The 18,694-nt window shown below is 39.6% G+C and overlaps 1 protein-coding gene across 4 annotated transcripts in view; it reads left to right on the top strand.

Moving 5' to 3' along the window:
* The first annotated feature begins 1,296 nt into the window (after positions 1–1,296).
* Positions 1,297–18,694, top strand: part of PXDN (peroxidasin) — a 95,975-nt gene continuing 78,577 nt past the window's right edge. For 3 of the 4 annotated variants that reach the window (XR_005557265.1, XM_039348066.1, XM_039348067.1), the window contains exon 1: positions 1,298–1,880. Coding sequence is in view for 3 of the 4 variants with exons in the window: in XM_039348066.1 (XP_039204000.1) it covers positions 1,669–1,880 (212 nt within the window). In the remaining variant the exon portion in view is untranslated. Of the gene's footprint in view, positions 1,881–18,694 lie in introns of all 4 variants that reach the window. The other variant, XM_039348069.1, reaches the window with a different exon arrangement.

Here is an 18,694-nt window from a genome sequence, read left to right on the forward strand (position 1 = left end):
AAATTGTGGCTGCTTCAGTGCTACCGGCGGCTGCTGCTTCTTTATTGGACTGCTGCTTGGGTCATGTGATCTTCATTTTCAACATACTATGACAGTTCCTCAGCCACTCTCGCAATCTCTCACTTTCTCTACCACCTAGCACAGAAGTCTCCAACCTTTTTGATTTGGTGGACCAGAAAGGGAGGCAGGCACCACTAGGTGTGTGGATGCAAATGGGCCACGTGTGCACACGGGCAAAAATGAGCCCTGTGCACGTGTGCACTAATGGGCCACACGTGAATGTATGAGCACATTCAAATGGGGCTACGTGGGCGCAAGTGCTGCAAATGGGGCGGCGCTAGCACCGGTGGGATGCTATGGGCGGTGCTAGCACCAGTGGGACACTTGGGAGTGGGGCAGCGCTACCATGTGCGTATACACGGGCCATCCCTTCACACAGCCTGGTGGTCAAGTGGCCGCGGCCCAGTAGTGGGTCTTGGCCTACAGGTTGGGGATCCCTGATCTACAGCAAGGAATTGACTCATACAAGATTGCCATAACAACTGGAAAAATGAAAACAATCTTGGTTATTTCATATGTTGAGGGAACTTTGGTTCTCTGCAGCCACAACTTTTCTTTCAAGGAATGGAAACATCAAACAAGGTAGGAGGCCTCCTCAAGCCTACTTTATAAGGAGGACCCAAAGTCTGAAATCTCTTGGGCATCTACTTTCATTCCAACTCCAAGTCCCAAGAACTGATAAAAAAGGTTCCTAAGGAAGCATCTTTAGGGGATTTGAAACATGGATGGAAATCATATCACCAAGAGGCTTGGAGGCATTTTTTCCAGCGTGAGGAGTCTCTTTTATTGTATTGGGACACGCACACACATCTACACACACCCAAACCCTTCCATTCAATCACTACTTTCGCCCATCTCTTCGCGCCGTCTTAGCGGTACAAAACAGACAGCCCGGGAGAGAAGTTGTCGAGGCAAGAGCAGGGCCAGGAAAGAAAAGAGCCCGCCCTTTCCCACAGTTTTCCCGGGAAAGTTCAATGGAACAGGCTTCCCTCCTGGGAGGTTTTCAAGAATAGGCTGGACAACCAGTTGACCGGGATGGTATAAGGTCTCCTGCCTTGAGCTGGGGGTTGGACTAGAAGACCTCCAAGATCTCTTCCAGTCTTACGAATCTCTGTTCTTTGCCTCAGCAGTCCTCCTCTCAAGCGGCAGAAAGGGAAGGGGAGCTACTGTGCGCCGCCTCCTATCTTCCCGGCGCTTGCCCTCCTCACAGCTGGCGGGAAAGCAGCAGCAGCAAGCCGGGGGGGGGGGTGTGCTGGCCGCCGCTGGGCTCTTCCGTGCCTTCCGCGAGGGCTGTTCCAGAGGGAAAGAGGGACGGGTCCAAAGGCAAGGCCAGCTCCTCTCAAGGCAGAGGAGCGGAGGGGAATCCATCGCAGAGCCAGGCTAGCCGGCGGGGCGGTCCCTTCACCAGCCTCCCCCCCCTCTCCTCCTCCTCCTCCCTCTCCGGGCCGAGCGCTGGGGAGGTGCTCGCTGCCGCAGCCCCAGCCTCTCTGTCCGCGGCTCGTCCAGCCAGCGCTGTGAGCGGGGTAGTCGGACAGCGCGAGGTTTGCCGCCGCCGCCGCCGCCCCTCCTCGCCCCCTGGCAGTCTCTCTGGTGCTGGCGCTCGGCGGCATGGCGGGGCTCAGGGCGGGCGCAAGCCTCCCGGGACTCCGCTGCGGGCTGCCGCTGCTGCTGCTCCTCTTGCCGCTGGCCTCCCCGCAGCCGCAGCTCCAGCGGGGGAGCGTGTGGTGCCCCAGCCGCTGCCTGTGCTTCCGCACCACGGTGCGCTGCATGCACCTCATGCTGGAGAGCGTCCCGGCCGTGGCCCCGCAGACCACCATCCTGTAAGTGGGAGCGGCTCTCGGGGCGGGGGAGAAGGGCGCCGCCGATGCCGGGGTCGTCCTCGGTGAGGCCCTTTGTTTGCCGCCCGAGGGCCTCGTGGGGGTAGGGGTGGGGGAGGGACCTCAAGGAGGGATCTCAACTGTGGGCTTTCTTTTGTTTGCTCCGGCCGCAACTTTCGCGTTTTGCTCTGCGAGTTCTTTGGCCGCGATCCATCAGCTCCAAAAGTTGGAAGGCGGGGAGAGATCCACGACCCGGCGATATTAAGTGGCTTTTCAATGCATTTTTAACTGTGGGAAACTCGGAAAGGATTCAAGAGTTGGAGACTTTCCGGATAAAATAGCTTTTTAAAAAGTTAACTGTGTTTGTAACTTGCTTGGATTGTTTCCACTGCGTTCAGTAATGGCAGGGGCTCCGGTTAAATTTGTGGTGGGCTTTCGCTGCACCAACTTTAATAGAAAAAAACCTTATGTGATTTCGTTTTTCTTTGTCTTTTGGTTATAGGCTTTATTTTCTGAGTGTTTGACCCCTAGCTTAAAGATCTTTTGTCTTTTTTAGGCACTTAACCACTAAGGCAAGTTTGTGCATCTTTTCCAAAGTTTTTGAAAAGTCTTTGTTGTACAATAGTGGCTTTCCACTTATCTTGAATTCAGAAGATTTGTGGAAAGTTCTGATAAGATATCCTAAAAACCTTACAACTAGGCACCATCATAATTGGTATGTATAGTATATATTCTCATAATGGGAATGTGACCTTTGTATGTCTCTCTCTCTCTCTCTCTCTCTCTCTCTCTCTCTCTGTGTGTGTGTGTGTGTGTGTGTGTATATATATATATATATATATATTCATTCATACATACATACATACATACATACATACATAAATACAAACAAATATATATATGGTTTGTATTTGGGCCAAGTAGATGAGAGTTTCACATCTGCCTTCAAAGTTTTTGTAAACAAAACGCCTTACATGAATATTTGTGCATGAATTTTAATTTTGCCCCCTTAGGAATGTGTGTGTGTGTGTGTGTGTGTGTGTGTGTTTAAAAGCATCTATATAAAACACAAGCCCATTAAAAAGGGTGCAGAAGTCTGATGTAACATCGGTGTTTGACTTCACTCTTTGGAATCACATCCATTTGTATGCAGTTATCTGGAAGTGAGACTGTGGTCTCAAATACTGAGATACATCTGTTGTCCATTTCAGAAAAAGAAGCATAAACCATCTTCTGTTTGTCCATATATTGTATAGATGTGAACAAGATAGTTCCACCTTTGCTACAAGTAATCTAATCTAAGTCCTAGTCAGTTAAGAAACACAATCATATAGTTAACTTGGCAGCAGTACAGAAATGACTTGTCATTGCCTTCTCTAAGTCTTTTTTGTTGTTTCCTTGTCTAGTCTCCAGTCCTGAGATTGAAAACTAAAGACATCTGCTTTTTCATGTTGTGGTAATACTAAGTAGGCCATCACTCTCACAAAAAGGCATAGCCTGAATTGACTTTTCCAAGTTCCAAATGGGATGGACTGTAACTCCCAACATTTCCAGCACCCACCTTTATTGGCTGGGAATTTAAACTATGTTGTCCAAGTATGTCCCAGCATATTTGGACAACAATGGAGAAAGTATTGGTATACTCCATATGGAGAATTGCTTCAAATTCACAGGAATTAAAGTCTGCAAAAGCCAGTTCTTTATAGGCTGCTATATAAATATTTTAAATTTTCTGGCAGCCAGATATCTGGGATTTTCCAAGAATTGTCTTTTGGCATTTTCTTTTTTAAAAGTGTTTTTCAATTCTTTCTCTCTTTTTTAAAAAATATAACATATATACAGAACCATTGATTTTTTTTATTACTTGTAATGTTCATGTGTCTTGTACAGTAACAAGCTGCCAGACTCCAATGTTCAATGTTTTGACTTTTCAGAAATATTCTTGTAAGACAATAATTATTTTTTCTTTATTTATTCAAAAATAAACCCTCTACATGTTTTGAGATAATTTTTCCAGATAAATGTGCTTGGAACTGTATTTACTTGTGAACATTATAATAATTAACTATATTGTAACATCTTATAAATCCTAGTGAAAAATTGCTTTTGGGATGTTTAAATTTCTTTAACAATATTTTGCTTTGTTTCACAAAACCAAAAAATAAAAAGTGCTGTTTTGCCATTAACTGAGCCTTTGGCTTAATACATGATCTTTTCATTGGATATTCTTTAAAATTCTATAAAAATTGTAAAATAACTGACTAATGTGGAAAATGGGTGTTTAATGTTTCTTGCATCGCACTGAAAAACCACACTGACAGAGAACTTTTGTATTGCTCAAAGCATTCTTTATGACATTTCCTGTCATTCCCTTTTGTGGATGAACCTCAGTGAGGCTTTATGTTGAAATTTTCTGTCAATTTGTAAGATTTACATAGATGTATGAATAATAGTTGATTGATAAAGGTATTCATACAGAGATAGTGTTTGACTTATAACCACAATTGATCCTGGAGGTTTGGTTGTAAATCATTGCATTAATAAGTCTTTATGTGAGTCTTGTGGCATATTCTGTAGATCAAGAATTGACAATCTGGTGTTATCTAGATACTTTGGACAATAACTGACATAATCCTAGATTATAGATCATGGTGGCTGAGAGTTGTGGGAGTTGTAATGCAAAATATTCAGAGGGCATTATATGTTTTCTCCTGGTAGAGAGACACCATTTGTTGACTAGTGAATAAACTGTATTTGTATGCACATCTACCCAATAAATCTGAAACACCTACTTTACCTTCCATGTTACATTATCAAAGTGTCTACATTTTTAATTATGATATGGATGTCATGATAACACTTGTGTTTTCAGTATTAAATTATTACCAGATTTAAAATATATGAATGTCATAAATTATGTGTAAAACAATCAGGTCCTTTCCTCTTGTTTCCATACTATTCAGAACAGAAGAAATTTTATTTGTTTTTAGCTTTTAGTCTGCCCGGGACCGTGTGCAGACTATTGTGATTTCCACTAACCCCCAGTCCCTTGAACACATGTACCTGTGCTGTTACATCATAAGGTATATTGTCTTATCTGGGGGGGGGGAGGGGTGCAGGCTCAGAAATGTTGCATACGGTCCCGGGCAGACCAAAAGCTGCCTGGGACCAGACTGACTGTTGCCAGCTTTGTGCGCATGCGCAAGGCGCGAAAACAGCCAGCTTCTTATTGGCTGACACTATCTGGTTTCAGGACTCTATAAAAGGCCTGCGTGCCTTTTGGTTCTTGCTTGGTTGTAAGGAGAAGATCAATAAAGAGATTACTAATTCATCATGTGTCTTCGTCAATTGCCTAAGAACTGAATACATAACCCCCCCCCAAAAAAGTTAGGAAACAAAATAGGCAAAACAACTATTGAAGGGGAACAGAATCATGTGATCCTGATGTAATTGATTCAGAACAAGTGTGATCAGTGCTTAATTTCTGAAAAAGGGAATATTGAGGCTTTAACTTATATAGGAGCCATGCTTACATTATGTGAAATATGTACATTTCTGTACTATACTTCCATACTAACCTCCAAGTTTGTACATGATAAATAAATGCATTTCCACACATTTGTATTATATGACCCTGCGCCCTGGATCTTTTCAGTGACTAACAATGCTGCTGCTGCATCTTTCTCTATTCTTGCTTTATTCAGTCAAATCCTCAGGCCGCTGAGCAAACAGATCTAAGGTACAGAGCTTGTCACGTGCTTTGCAAATCTTTTTCCTCATGCAGTAAAAAAAGGAGGGTGCTCTTATTTATGTATTGATCCAGAGTAAACCATACCTGGTATGGTTTGAGGTATGGTATCATGCCATACCTCAAATACTCAAGTGGGCAGGCACTTCACCTTATATTCTGGAACTTTTAGGTTTCTCCTTCAATTCTAGGATTTTTCATGTCACCTGTTTCAAAAATCTGGTTGTTGTTTTCCTGGTGTTGAATTGGCAGACATGTTCTTTAGTATTACAGTAATATAATGATGGATCTAATGGTATATCACATCTTTTCACCATTGTAAATGCAATTTTCTAGATGCTGACTATTCATAACTATTGGCTAAACATTTTATTAGTATGTTTTTGCTATTTTTTCCTGATTCTTATCGTTCATGTTACATTTATTTCTGATTTCTCTTGTGTAAATCAAATAAATTCCTGGATAAAAAGTAAATCTAGTAATTAAGAAAAATCTAATCAATTGTAGTTTATGTGAATATAGTCTATTATATCTCTCCATACCTTTTTTATATATTAGGGCATGCATGGATAGATCCAGTACATACATATACTCAGAGATGTTGGTAGCAGGATCTATTTCACATCCATGTTATATTTATTTATTTATTTATTTATTTATGAGACTTATATACCACTTTAAGTGCAAGCACTCTCTAAGCGGTGTACACCAGTAAGCAATGTATATATATATTTACATTGCCCCCAACAATCTGGGTCCTCATTTTACCTACCCCGGAAGGATGGAAGGCTGAGTCAACCTTGAGCCGGGGAGATTTGAACCACTGACCTGCTGAACACAGTCAGCTAAAGTGGCCTGCAGTACTGCACTCTAACTGCTGTGCCACCTCGGCTCTTACTTATATACTATTCTAGCCATATTTTTATTTATATAAAATATACATTAATATACATGTATTAATATATAATATGTATACATTATACTGCATATATTATAATATGTCACACACTAAGCCATATACTGTTTGATTGTCTGCAGAGAATTTTCTAACTTTAACTTCTATTTAAATAAAATTTGATTTTATGTCTGCGCTGATGTCTGTTTTATTTGCAAATTTTCAAAAATATCTTTTTTGACATATTTTTTGAATTTTTTTCACAGTTCCATATCAGAGTACTCAATGCTTGGACAAATAGGAGCTAGAATTGGTCATGCCTCGCATATGGGGATGTGTCCTACTCAGGGCTTTTTTTGGTCATAGAATGCCCAGAACGGAGTTCCGGCACCTTTTTTTGGATGGAACCTTGTAGGGTAGGCAAGGCGGGTTGTATGATGTGTGTGAGTTCCAGCACCTTTTTTTTTTTTTTTTAGAAAAAAAGCACTGGTCCTACTCATAAGCATTACAGGCCTAAAGTTAAGTATTCCTACTAGTCTGCAAAGTTACTTGTAGCGTTATAGAGTACATTAGCAGAGTGGAATTTTTTAATGTGAAAGGTGTGTAGCTTTATGTTAGGATTTTTCTAATGCGGGATCACATAATTTTCTCTTATCATTTGGGTGCCTGGCTCTCAATTACATCACAAGGAGCCTTGCTGACATGATTGCCATTTGCAGTTTTCCTTGCCAGCTTCTACAAGTAAAAATGGAGAAGCCGGAAGCAAAGTTGTCTCTTCTTTCAACATCCCTCTTTCTACATGCAGTCTCGGCAGGTCCTCCCAGGCCTCCCCCTGCACACCTGAGCCTCCTTCGAGTCCTACCCAGCCTCTGTCGACTGACACAATCTGCACCTTCTTGGCTTCCTCCCTTTCTTTATCTGGGACTCCCACCACTTCCCATTTAATGACTTATATATTTTGGGATTACAACAGCAATCAGAGTTGTTGTTGCTAAGCAATGTGATCACATGTTGTCATGCTTGATGATCACACACAATCCCTTCCCAATTGTATTTATAACCCGAGGATTCTCTGCCTAAAGATTGAATTTATTCTGTCATACTTTTGGGTTTTTTTTTTTAACTCGGTGTTAACAGTTGCTATTTAGCGATATCTATGTCTGTCTATAACTATATAGCCTGTTTTTGTTTAAAATCTAAACTTCAGAGTGGGAGGAAAAAAGGCAAAATCTAGTCAGACTCCAAGACTAGGAGGAAGCTTCAGATTATCTTTTTCCGGCAACAGTTATCTCAGGAAAGATTGGTTAAAGAAAAGTCTAGTTCAGTGGTTCTCAACGTTTGTGTGACGGCAACCCCCGTCACACAAATGTGCAGCGCATGCGCGGTGCGGCGCGCATGCGCAGCGCCCCATGCGCTGCCCCATGCGCAGTGCGCATGCGCAGTGCCACCCCCATGCACGGTGCGCATGCTCAGTGCGCATGCTCGGTGCGCATGCGCGGTGGCGCCCCCTCAGGGGGAAAAATGGCAGATCGCCTTGTTTGGCGACCCCCGAAAAATGGTCGATCGACCCCAAATGGGGTCGCGACCCATAGGTTGAGAACCGCTGGTCTAGTTAGCAATATTGCATAAGATTAGTTTTATTCTGAAATGTGTTCTAGGTCTAATGATCTCTGATGTCTGTTGTCTCTGATATTTGTGTCTGCACATACTCAATAAATGATTTTTATGCATTTTGTGATTTTTGTGTGATTTTTATTCATTTTGGCACCCTGCTTTATCAGAGAAGTTTCTTTATTAGCATACCTATCATCTTCTGTCTGCCATGAACATTATCTTCTCCTTGGTAGTTTTCTATGGAAGATTCCATTAAGACTCTGGCTGTGATTTCATCAGCCCTATACTTTTATCTCCCTTACTACTGGATATTTTACTTTTGACTACTTAAAGACGAGAAGGGATTTCTCTTGCCTTTTCTTTTTTAATGAAGTAATTTTATTTATTGCTTGTGAGATTGCTCTATCTCCAAAAGAATGATGTTTTCCCCATCATATGCTTAACATCATAAGTTAAAAATGCTAGAAGATGGTATCATAAAATTTATCATTTTAATCATTTTTGGGGAGATGATACTGTACTTATCTGTATGGCTATAGGTTATGGGACTCTTATTTTTTTGACGTGCTGGTGTTAGAGGAAGGACACCAGGTAAAATCATCCCTTGACAAGATAGGTAATGGCGGCAGTAAATACCAGGCACAGGGAAAAAGGGCAGGGCCAAGATGTATAAAACCTAGAGTATTTTGGGAGAGAAGAGGACTGAGAGCTCCCACTAATCACTCTGCTTCTACAAATGTGTATGTTCACAAACAAGTCTACACATACATATAGTCTTATGTGTATTTACACACACTGTTTCTTCGCCTTGCGTGGTTTTTTTCAGGTCATTTTTTCTGTGTGAGATGAGGTAAATTGAAAAGAACATTTCTGGGTGAGTGTGAGGTATCTCTTGGTGCAAACTAAAAAGTTGTGCCAATCAACATGCATAAATATGCTGGTAGAACCGCTGTAGCAGACCCCTCCACCCAATGACAAGGCTCCATTATCGTGGTTTCAGTTAGACATAAGAGAAGGTGGGAATAATGTAATGATGGTCATAAATTTCAATGTAGTCCCAAGCAAAAGCAAAATGAAGCTTGGTTCAGCAGGAATGGAATGTGTCAGATGTTGGGGGAAGGGTCCTCATAGACTACCAACTTTGGATTCTTGTTGTTCTGGGGCACTTGTTGCTAGGAGCAGTTGATTCCTTTCAAAAGAGAGCTGAGCTAAATGAAGGTGTAAGATCCAACCGGAGAGATGGAGAAAGCCTGCACTACAGTTGTTGCAGTCACCTATTATCTTCTGCTAACATTCTTCTAGTTTGAGGGCAAGTTATTTTTCATCAAGTAGTGCATATAGCATATAACTATTAAAAAGCCTAGAATGGAAGAGAATTGTATCGTGTTGAAAGGTAGGAAAAAAGTTGTATTAAAGGGCCACCTGCGTCAGCCTTACACTGAAGGACTACTGTTAGTTTTCCATGCAAAGAAACTATTTAGGTTACTGAGCATGATTCCCATGTTAGAATAGCTTACTTTGAAATTTAAAATTGGGAAAAAAAGCTCAATCCACTAAGGTCTGCCTCTTGTCATGTTAGAAATAGTGCTGAAGAAAGGGTCACTTGTGCCTATTACATAAGCTTCACTTGTGCATATGCAGAACTAGAGATGCTATCAGGACAGGAGAAAGCGGCAGAGATGAGCTTCATTCTGCAGAAGGAACAGTATAGACTCCAGATGTGTCAGAGATCCCTTACCACATTAATGTGGTAAATCCCCCACATGACCATTAAATCCAGAATTTAAAAAAAAACCATAATGATACTAGTTTGCCACCTTCATGCCTAAACAACTTCTGATTGTAGCTTTATGTACTGATGAGGTCTGTTAATAACCTTCTGTTGTCAGATCTATTAGTTAAGCTTCATTGCTAAAATACAGTGAATAATATCAACAGTACATATCTGCTGACTGAACTTCATCCGCCAAAGAATGGATTTTTTCCACCCCTTTGTTGGTGAAATCTTCAGATTTACTGTGATTCTGATGTCAGCAAAGGGAAAGGGGAGTGAGGAAAAGATTGGAAGGTCCTTTATGAAGGTAGCCTAGGAACTCCTTTACATTATTGAATGTTTGCATTGTAAATGCCCCATTTGTATCCATTCCTGTTTTCCCCTTCGTTCTAGAGTTATCCTGTGTGGTTAGTTTCCAAATTGTAATGATGGTATAGTTAAAAGTTAAGAAGATGTACCATTAGCATCTTAGGTTATGAAGTATTCTGCAAGCAAGGTGAACCAACTGTGCTTCAGGGAATCATCTTTTCATGAGACACCAGTGCATCAATGCAGGTCAGGTGAACAACAACACCTGGCTAAACTTAGTCACTTGGGAAAGCTAAACAAGGTCAAACCTGATCATACTTGAATGGGAAACCACTAGGGCTGCAGGCTAGACTGGACTGAGAAATTGAAAAAAAAATTATAGCAAACCTCTTAAGTTTTGCTGCCAAGATTATTTATGATTGTGTCCATGAAGTCATCAGAACTAAGCTTGGTTTGAAGAAGACTTTCAGTTGTGAAGAAGTTCAAAGTAAATGCAAAATGCAAGCTGAGTTTTCAGGAGAAAACAGTTGGAAACCCTATCGCAAAGGTGCTTTTTAAAAAGGCAACTGGACTTTCTTTGTTTTTTCTTGAAGATGTTCTGAAAAAGCTTCTTGGATGAGAAGTGAAACATCTTCAAAGAAAAAAAAAAGTCTAGTTACCTTTTGAAAAAGGACAACCATGACCTGGATGATTGAGAATCTCCATAGACAGTTGGAAACCGTCGCTGGCTCAGAAGGTTCCCCTCCGCCCATGCCTATTTTCTCTCTGTAATTCCTCTTTCCCAACCTTTGTGGGGAAAGGGATTTGTGGGATTTCAACTCTCGGGGATTCTAGAATTTATTCGGGAATAATTATTCCAAGACGGATGAGAGAAGTGTCTCTTTCACAGTCCTTTCTCCTGCTGTTTCCTATTTCTCCAGGCTGCTTTGTTTGAAATCCATTCAGAAACTTTGCCTAAACTGGAAAGACTGCTATCATTTTGGCTTGGTCTGTGTTGTAAGGCTTATTATTTTTTTCATTTCATTAAAGAACCCTAGTTGTAGGAAGGGTATCTTAATAAATGTGGATGTAACAGCAGCACAGTGTTTCACTACTGACAGTAAACCAAGCAGTGCAGCCTCAGCTCAGCAGATATTATAACTCTGAAGAAGAAAACTGCGCATTTTTAATATACTGTAAATAGCCGGTGACTCATGCACCTTAAGGACAAAAATGTTTATTATGACACTAACTTTAAAGAACTCTGTTTTATTTTATCAAACATACGAAGGCTATGCTGGCACAACATGGAAAACTCAACAATCCCTTCTTCTAGTCAGGATATTCAGTTTTTGTATCCTAGCAGCGTGCAATCAAGGATTATGGTGTGTCATGTGTTAGTCAGTTTTTTTTTAAACTCCCAGCTGCCTAAAAAAGACTGGGAAGCTATCACTTCCTGTTTCCTGTTTTTAAATTTTTTCTTATTTTCAAAAGAGAAAATAATGTTCAGAAGACCATTGTAATACAGTTATGGTTGACACCACCATTCCAGATGATACATCCTTTCTTCCTAATTTTCACCACACCTTGTGTAGCTATGAAGGATAAAAGCTATTTAAAAACAGCGATAGGAGCTTGTGTAGAGGTCTCTGTAGGATATTGGCTCAATTTTAGTTGTTAGATATCCTGGCTCTGCTAAATTAATGAATATATGCATGCTAAGAAACATTTTTCAAAGTTTAAAGCTTAAATGGTAAAACTGTAAGTCTTGATGAACTCACTTCAGCAGTTTCCCTCCAAATTCCTTTGAATGAGAATGGCACCTTTATGTTCAGATGTAAAATATCTTGGAGTAAGTTGAAATGTTTACCCATTTGATTTTTAATATTGCAGTATCTGATGCCCTTTTTTCTTTTTTCAAATAGATGGACATGTTTGACTTTCGTAGAATGCAGAAGAATGTCATTTGAACTGAAGTGAACTGAATACCTGATGTTATAGACGAGTCCCTTTGGTCCTGTAGATATTGCTAGAGTAAATAAAGTGTAAGATTTCCATTTGATTTAATTAATGAATTTGATTTTAAAAAATTGTAAAATTAAGTTTAATTCATTTGATGAGTTTTTTTGACTTACGAGCCTAATGGCCAGGCTCCATTAGGTTCTTACCTTGGGGACTACCTTTAACAATTTATCCTCTAAGTCAAATCATTAGTCTTGATATCACACTAGTGACTCTGGCTTTGTTATTTGGTGTCTCCCTACTCATTCTTAGATAGATACTATAACCTAAAAAATGACTAATTGAATTATTTTAGTTGTGAATATCTGTCTTAGAATTATAAATAGGTATGTGATTCAGTAAGTAGAGTCAGTGTGCTACAGTGGTTAGAGGATTAGATTAGGTCTGCAAAGTTCAAGTCCATTCTCAGCTACTGAAACTTCCCAGATGATTTTAAGCCAATCACTTCCTCTCAACCCAACCAATTTCATAAGAATTGTAGGGGAAAAAATGGAAGAGGGAATGCTATGTTTGCCAGATTTAGCTCTTGAAAGAAAGACAGGATAGAAATCTAACAACAAACAAATAATAAAAGTAATGCCTATATCTCTATTATGTTGGAGGTGATCTTTAAAATCCAGTAGAAGGGCTATCAGGTATGGGCTGCAGAATTCCAGATGACCACAAGGTAGTAGCAAAAAAATGCTGAAAATGCTTTATTGCTACCTAGTGATCATTCACAACCCATAGTGCTTGACCATATCTGAAGTCCTGGAGGTATAGAGTCTTTAAAGTGGAAATAGGAATAAGGGCCAGCAGTCATAATGAGAACATAGAACATGGAACATAGAATCATATGGCTGGAAGGAACCTTGGAGGTCTTCTAGCCCAGGGCTTTTCAACCGGTGGTACATGTACCATCTGTGGTACTTTGGCACCTGGAAGGTGGTACGCAACCATCCTAGACAACTGCAGCAGGGGAAGGTAATGAGCTGAAGTGGCAGCATCACACACGTCTGAGGGATGACAGCTGGAGCTGCAGGGCTGTCGGGGCTTGGCAGAAGCCCCAGGATCAGCGCAAGCGGCTACATGCTGATCAATGCTTCCAGTGTACCAGAATAGAAAAGGAGAAGGAGGTCGGAGAGAGGAGAGGATATAAAAGGAGGAGGTTTTGGCAGGAAAGGACGAAGAAAGGAGAAAGAGAAGGGGACAAAGATAGTGGAGAAGAGGAGAAGCTTTTGTGAGAGAAGCAGAGGGATCAACGAAGGAATAGGCTGTGAAAGAGAGAGAGAGAGAAGGAGAAAGAAAGAAGGGCTGACCGCCCACTTGACCACCAAAGTAGTGGTACATATTAATAAATATGGATAAATTTGTCATACATTCATCAGTGCAAAGGGAAAGTGATTCAGCAAAGAAACTGCCACTGAAGAAATTAAAACTGGTACTTTCCCCCTTTTTTGACATCTTGCTAAGCGCTGGTGGTACTCGAATATTGTCATTCCTAAAAGTGAAACAATCTGTGAAAAGGTTGAAAAGCCCTGTTCTAGCCCAACTCCTTGCTCAAGGCAGGAGACTTGGTCAAATGGTGGTCTGGTCTATTTTTGAAAACCTTCATTGATGGACCAAAATAAAAGGTAATTCAAGAACTATCTCCTACATAGCTATCTACTCCAACTATTAGCTCATCTTCATTGGTTCCCTTCAGAAGTTCCCTTTCCAAATGAAATTAGACTGATAACACAAAAAAGAATTTTGGGATTTCACATATCATGTATTCTCCAGATTTGTCTGCTACCATGTTGCAGCAGTTATTTTTTTGGCATCAGAGAAAGAGACGTTCTAGAGATTTTAGATCTTAAAGTTAGTGCAAAGTTTAAAATCCTAAAAATGTTACTAAGATGATAGCATCTACCTACTTTATGTAATACATCTCATTATATTTAGATAAAACTGGCCACAATTACATTCACAATTTCAATGTACATTAGATTCCTTCCCTAAATCAACTCTGTCATCTGGGAAAATGGATCAATATCAAAACACTGTATTGTGAGTTAATTCTGTAATTTGCTATATTGTTTGTGAACATTTATTTAAATTGCAGTTCCTTTTCTGTTTGAGTTGAAACATATATCATCTCTAAACTATCATTACATACAACATGATGTAGCCTTTCTATAAACAATGATACTTTTATTGTATTCTTGACATTACTGAAAGCAATACTAGAGAGTTATTTCTTCAGGCTCTTGACTAACCAACTTTTATTGAGCTACTGCATTTCAGCCATTGGGTCATCGGTCTGAGATTCTACACTCAACCAGAAGCTTTAGTTTTATCTTCCACTTTTCTTTTTCTGTAGCAACCATTCTGTCAGCTCTGAAGTTTATGTCTGGTGAAACAGCTGCATCACTCTGATATATCAAGTATTCATCTGTTCCACAAAATTAGCAACTTGCATATTTGCATTTAGTTCCAGTTTTAGAATACCAAATGTTTGCATCTGTTTTTGACCTTCTTAATTGTTGCCAGGACACAAGTTGTATTCTTGAGTAGCATATTCTAATTTACACTCAGACACAGTGGATTAATAGGCTCAGGCTGTTAACAAACATATATGAGACTAAGAAAACGGTCTTGGAAATGGCAGACACAGCTGTGGAATTTGCAGGAGTCATATTTTCCCTCTGGCTTTTTCTGGGGGAGAATATTCTGTGCAAATTGGGAGAATATTCTGTGCAAATTGGGAAAGTAATGATAGAGAAGAGGCTTTGTGTAGTACTGAATTGCTCATTATTTACAGTTCTAATCAAAGTGGGATATTTCAGATGAGGGAACTTTGATCTACAATATATTCCATCAAAACGCACCAATTAAAGGGCACTCTGGCCATCTTTTATAATATCTTTAGATAGGACTAGCCACGTTTATGTTAACAATACATTAAAATGATTTGAAGCTTTTTTACATAAAGCAGTGATGAACGTTCTTAATTTTTTTTTTTTAAAGCTGAGCATTCTCCTTAAATTCTATCTGAATACCACAGCAAATACTGTCCTGGAAATAAGAAAAGGGCTTATCTTGATTTAAAAAAAAAAAAATCACTAGAAGATATAAAGCAAATGTACTTTCTGGTATTGTTCATTCAACAAAGGAGACACTGTATTGAATTAAGGCTAAACATATCTGTTTAGATTTGACAGATGTTGGTGATTATAATTATAATTATTCATGGTTCATAGTATGTGTGCAACAGAAACATGTTAGGTTCTTATGCATGAGAAAGATAAAAAAATACTACACTGATTAATATAGTCTTCCTTTGGTTTTGGTTCCCAATTTGAATATAGGAATGATATTAAATCTACCTTATTTGATACTTTCTGGACTCCAGGCCTTGACAATTTAAGTTTGGATGGTACTCAGCTTTATTTCACATATTCGGGGGCTAAAAATTACATCGTTGTGGAAACTTTTTGGGAGGATATCCGTTTCTCCAAGTGATGTATACTTGGGCTAGATAAAATTTATTTTTGTCCTTGCATTTTTCTCTGAATTAGCTATGGGTATTAGTTGGTGATGACAGAGATAATGAACATTCAAAATATCTGGAGGGATCCAGATAAGGAAAACTTGCTTTATGTCTGGAGAAACAAGACAGCTGTCTATATAATTGAACAACTTTATTTGTAGCTGATTGTGGGATATTCTGCAGCTTGAATTCTGTGGAGTTACTAAAAGAATAAAAAGTAAAGGCTCCCCCAAACCGAATTTGATTTCTGGTGTCTATATTTAGAGGTTTATATGATATTTTTGGCAACAATATGGAAGTGATTTCTAGTTGCTTTCTTGTGACATATTTTTCAACTTTGCAGGCTAGGGATTTGGGATTTCCTGGTAATGTTCCAAGTTGATCTAAACTTATTTAGCTTGATATCAACCCAACTAAGCTAGATGTTGTGACATAATAATCTCTACTGGATCACAACATCTTTCTGTGCTGCCATGGCCCTGCTATAATGTCTCTTTCATTATAATTTTTGGGACTTCTAGGAACAAGTACAGGTAACAACCACAATTGGGAGTGGCAACTCGGTCAGTAAATGACACAACAGTTAAGCAAGACAACACAAGACAGTGACACACATACAACCTCATTTCTGCCATGGTCATTAAGTGAATCACTGTGGATTATTGAGACATCATATGAGGGCCACTTGTGATTTTACTGTCTTCATTGGCTCCTTAGCAACAACCATCTGTGAAGCATGCACATGACCAACACGTGAGCGTGGGACACTGCAACAGTTATAAATGCGCACTGGTTGGGAAATCCTGATCTCAATTACATGACTACAAGGATGTTGTAATGGTCATAAGTGCGAGCACCAGTTGTAAGGTTATTTTTTTCAGTACCATTGTAACTTCAAATGTTTGCTAAAAAAGGCAGTTGTCGACTACGGACTACCTGTAAAATAGTTTTTATATTCATGGTACCTCTAGAAATTATTTGTCATTGACTTCCTTCATAATTCAGAATTTCTTTAAGATGCTCAGATTCTTAGTAGTGTTTAGCACTAACCTGAAGGCTTTGAATTTTATAGACATGTTCTTTGTTCATTATCCCATTGATGTTTTAGCATTGACTGCTTATGCCAGTGGGATATAAATATTTAAAAGGAGTCAATTAAATTTGCTCCGAATTTTCTTTACTGATGAACTTTTGCGCAATATTTTAGAAAAGAATGAATAAATAGTTGTAGACTGGGTCTAATCTAAATACTCTTGGAATATGTTAATGTGGTGCTTTATGATTGTTTGCAGTATTGGCAATGTTTCTCCTTTGCATCAAATCTATGTCGCCTATATTTGTTTTTTGCACTTGTGTCCTGTTTCCATAACAATTAAAAAAGAGACTCTGTTGACAAGAATTATGCATTCTTTTCCCTTCCCTTGAGCATTTGGTGTATTGTTGCCCAGAATCCTTTTTTATTTTTGTTGGTTGTGATATTTGTATGTGATCCAATAACAAATTACCTAGTTTATATAGCTTTTTGTCCACTTTTCTTAAAATTAAATTAGAATAAAATAAATTGAAGCATCAATACTACTGGCAGAGGGAATATTTGTATGTAGAATTTTTGTACTAAAAGAACACTTTACATTTATACTATTGTAGGGAAATGTCTACAGCTGAGAAAGTCTGGCATATGTTGGATTTGTGAGAGAAGTAAGACTGTTTCTTGTTATTGTAAAGAGGAAATATCTCTGTAATCAGTGAGTCAAAATAAGAGGAAGGACATCTAGTATTCTAAATAGGAATGTAAGGAGCATAAGGATGCCAGGTCAGAAAGAAACAGCTGACCTCTTGAAATCCTAAAAATTCCCTCAGAATTCCTAAATCCCCTCCACAACCTCTTGTTTGTTAAGCACTTTCTTTAGGTGTCTCCCTTCTACCCAGCGTGATTGTGAAACTGCTGTCTTGTATGTTTTGTACATGTAGCTTGGAATTAGAATGATTCAGAATAGGAAAGCTAACACAAGCAGGTGCAAGCTAAATTAACATTACACAAATACTTGGTATAAAGATTTAGTTGCTAGAAGAGTTCTAAATTAATTATGTTTCAGATAAAAGATAAAGACACCCTTGAGTCCAGGTCTGTTCCTGTTAATGATTGCATCTGCACTTTTTTTTTAAGCAGCATTGCAGAAGTGTTAAATTATTGCCATCATCTGGGATTGATTATTGATTGATATCCATTCAATAGCCTTGGAACACCTAGGCCAGGGGTGGGGAACTATGGCCCTTTTTATGACCTGTGGACTTCAACTCCCAAAGTTCCTGATCCAGCCCTGCCGGCCATGGTTCCCCACCTCTGACTTAGGCAATCTTCCATCCAATTATTAACCAGGGCTGATTCTATTTAGTATTTGAGAGCAGCGAAGATTGGTTAACTGTTACCAGGCCATATGGGCCTCCCTATTGCATTACTGTACTGTTGTGTGAAGCCACAAAACTCAAGTCGATAAGTTTAATAACATTTCCAGTTGCTGGAAAATTTCATATGCAAATAATCTATGCAAATATTGTGTGTAGTTTCTTGAAGGTAGTAAAGTAATGCTAAAACAAACTTTTGGAACAGTGGTTCTCAACCTGTGGGTCGTGACCCCATTTGGGGTCGAACGACCATTTCACGGGGATCGCCAAACAACGCAGTCTGCCATTTCCCCCCCCCCCTTTTCCTTAGCTGTGCTACTCCCTTTTATTCTATTGGCTTTTGAAAGACAATAGAATAGACTCTCTTGAATAGAGTCTAATTCTATTGGCTTTCAAAAGCCAGTAGGAATTGTCCAGGGTGTCTCTGCCCTGCTGAGCCCGCCAAAAGTCCCATTCTGCCAACGGTGCTGCACCAGTTGAGTAGTCCTCAACTTACGACCGGTTGAGTAGTCCTCGACTTACGACCGGTTGGGGGTCGCGGCATTAAAAAGGTTGAGAA

The sequence above is a fragment of the Crotalus tigris genome, unplaced genomic scaffold (assembly GCF_016545835.1).
Source record: "Crotalus tigris isolate CLP2741 ecotype Arizona unplaced genomic scaffold, ASM1654583v1 scf7180000018117.651136, whole genome shotgun sequence".
Classification (NCBI taxonomy): domain Eukaryota; kingdom Metazoa; phylum Chordata; class Lepidosauria; order Squamata; family Viperidae; genus Crotalus; species Crotalus tigris.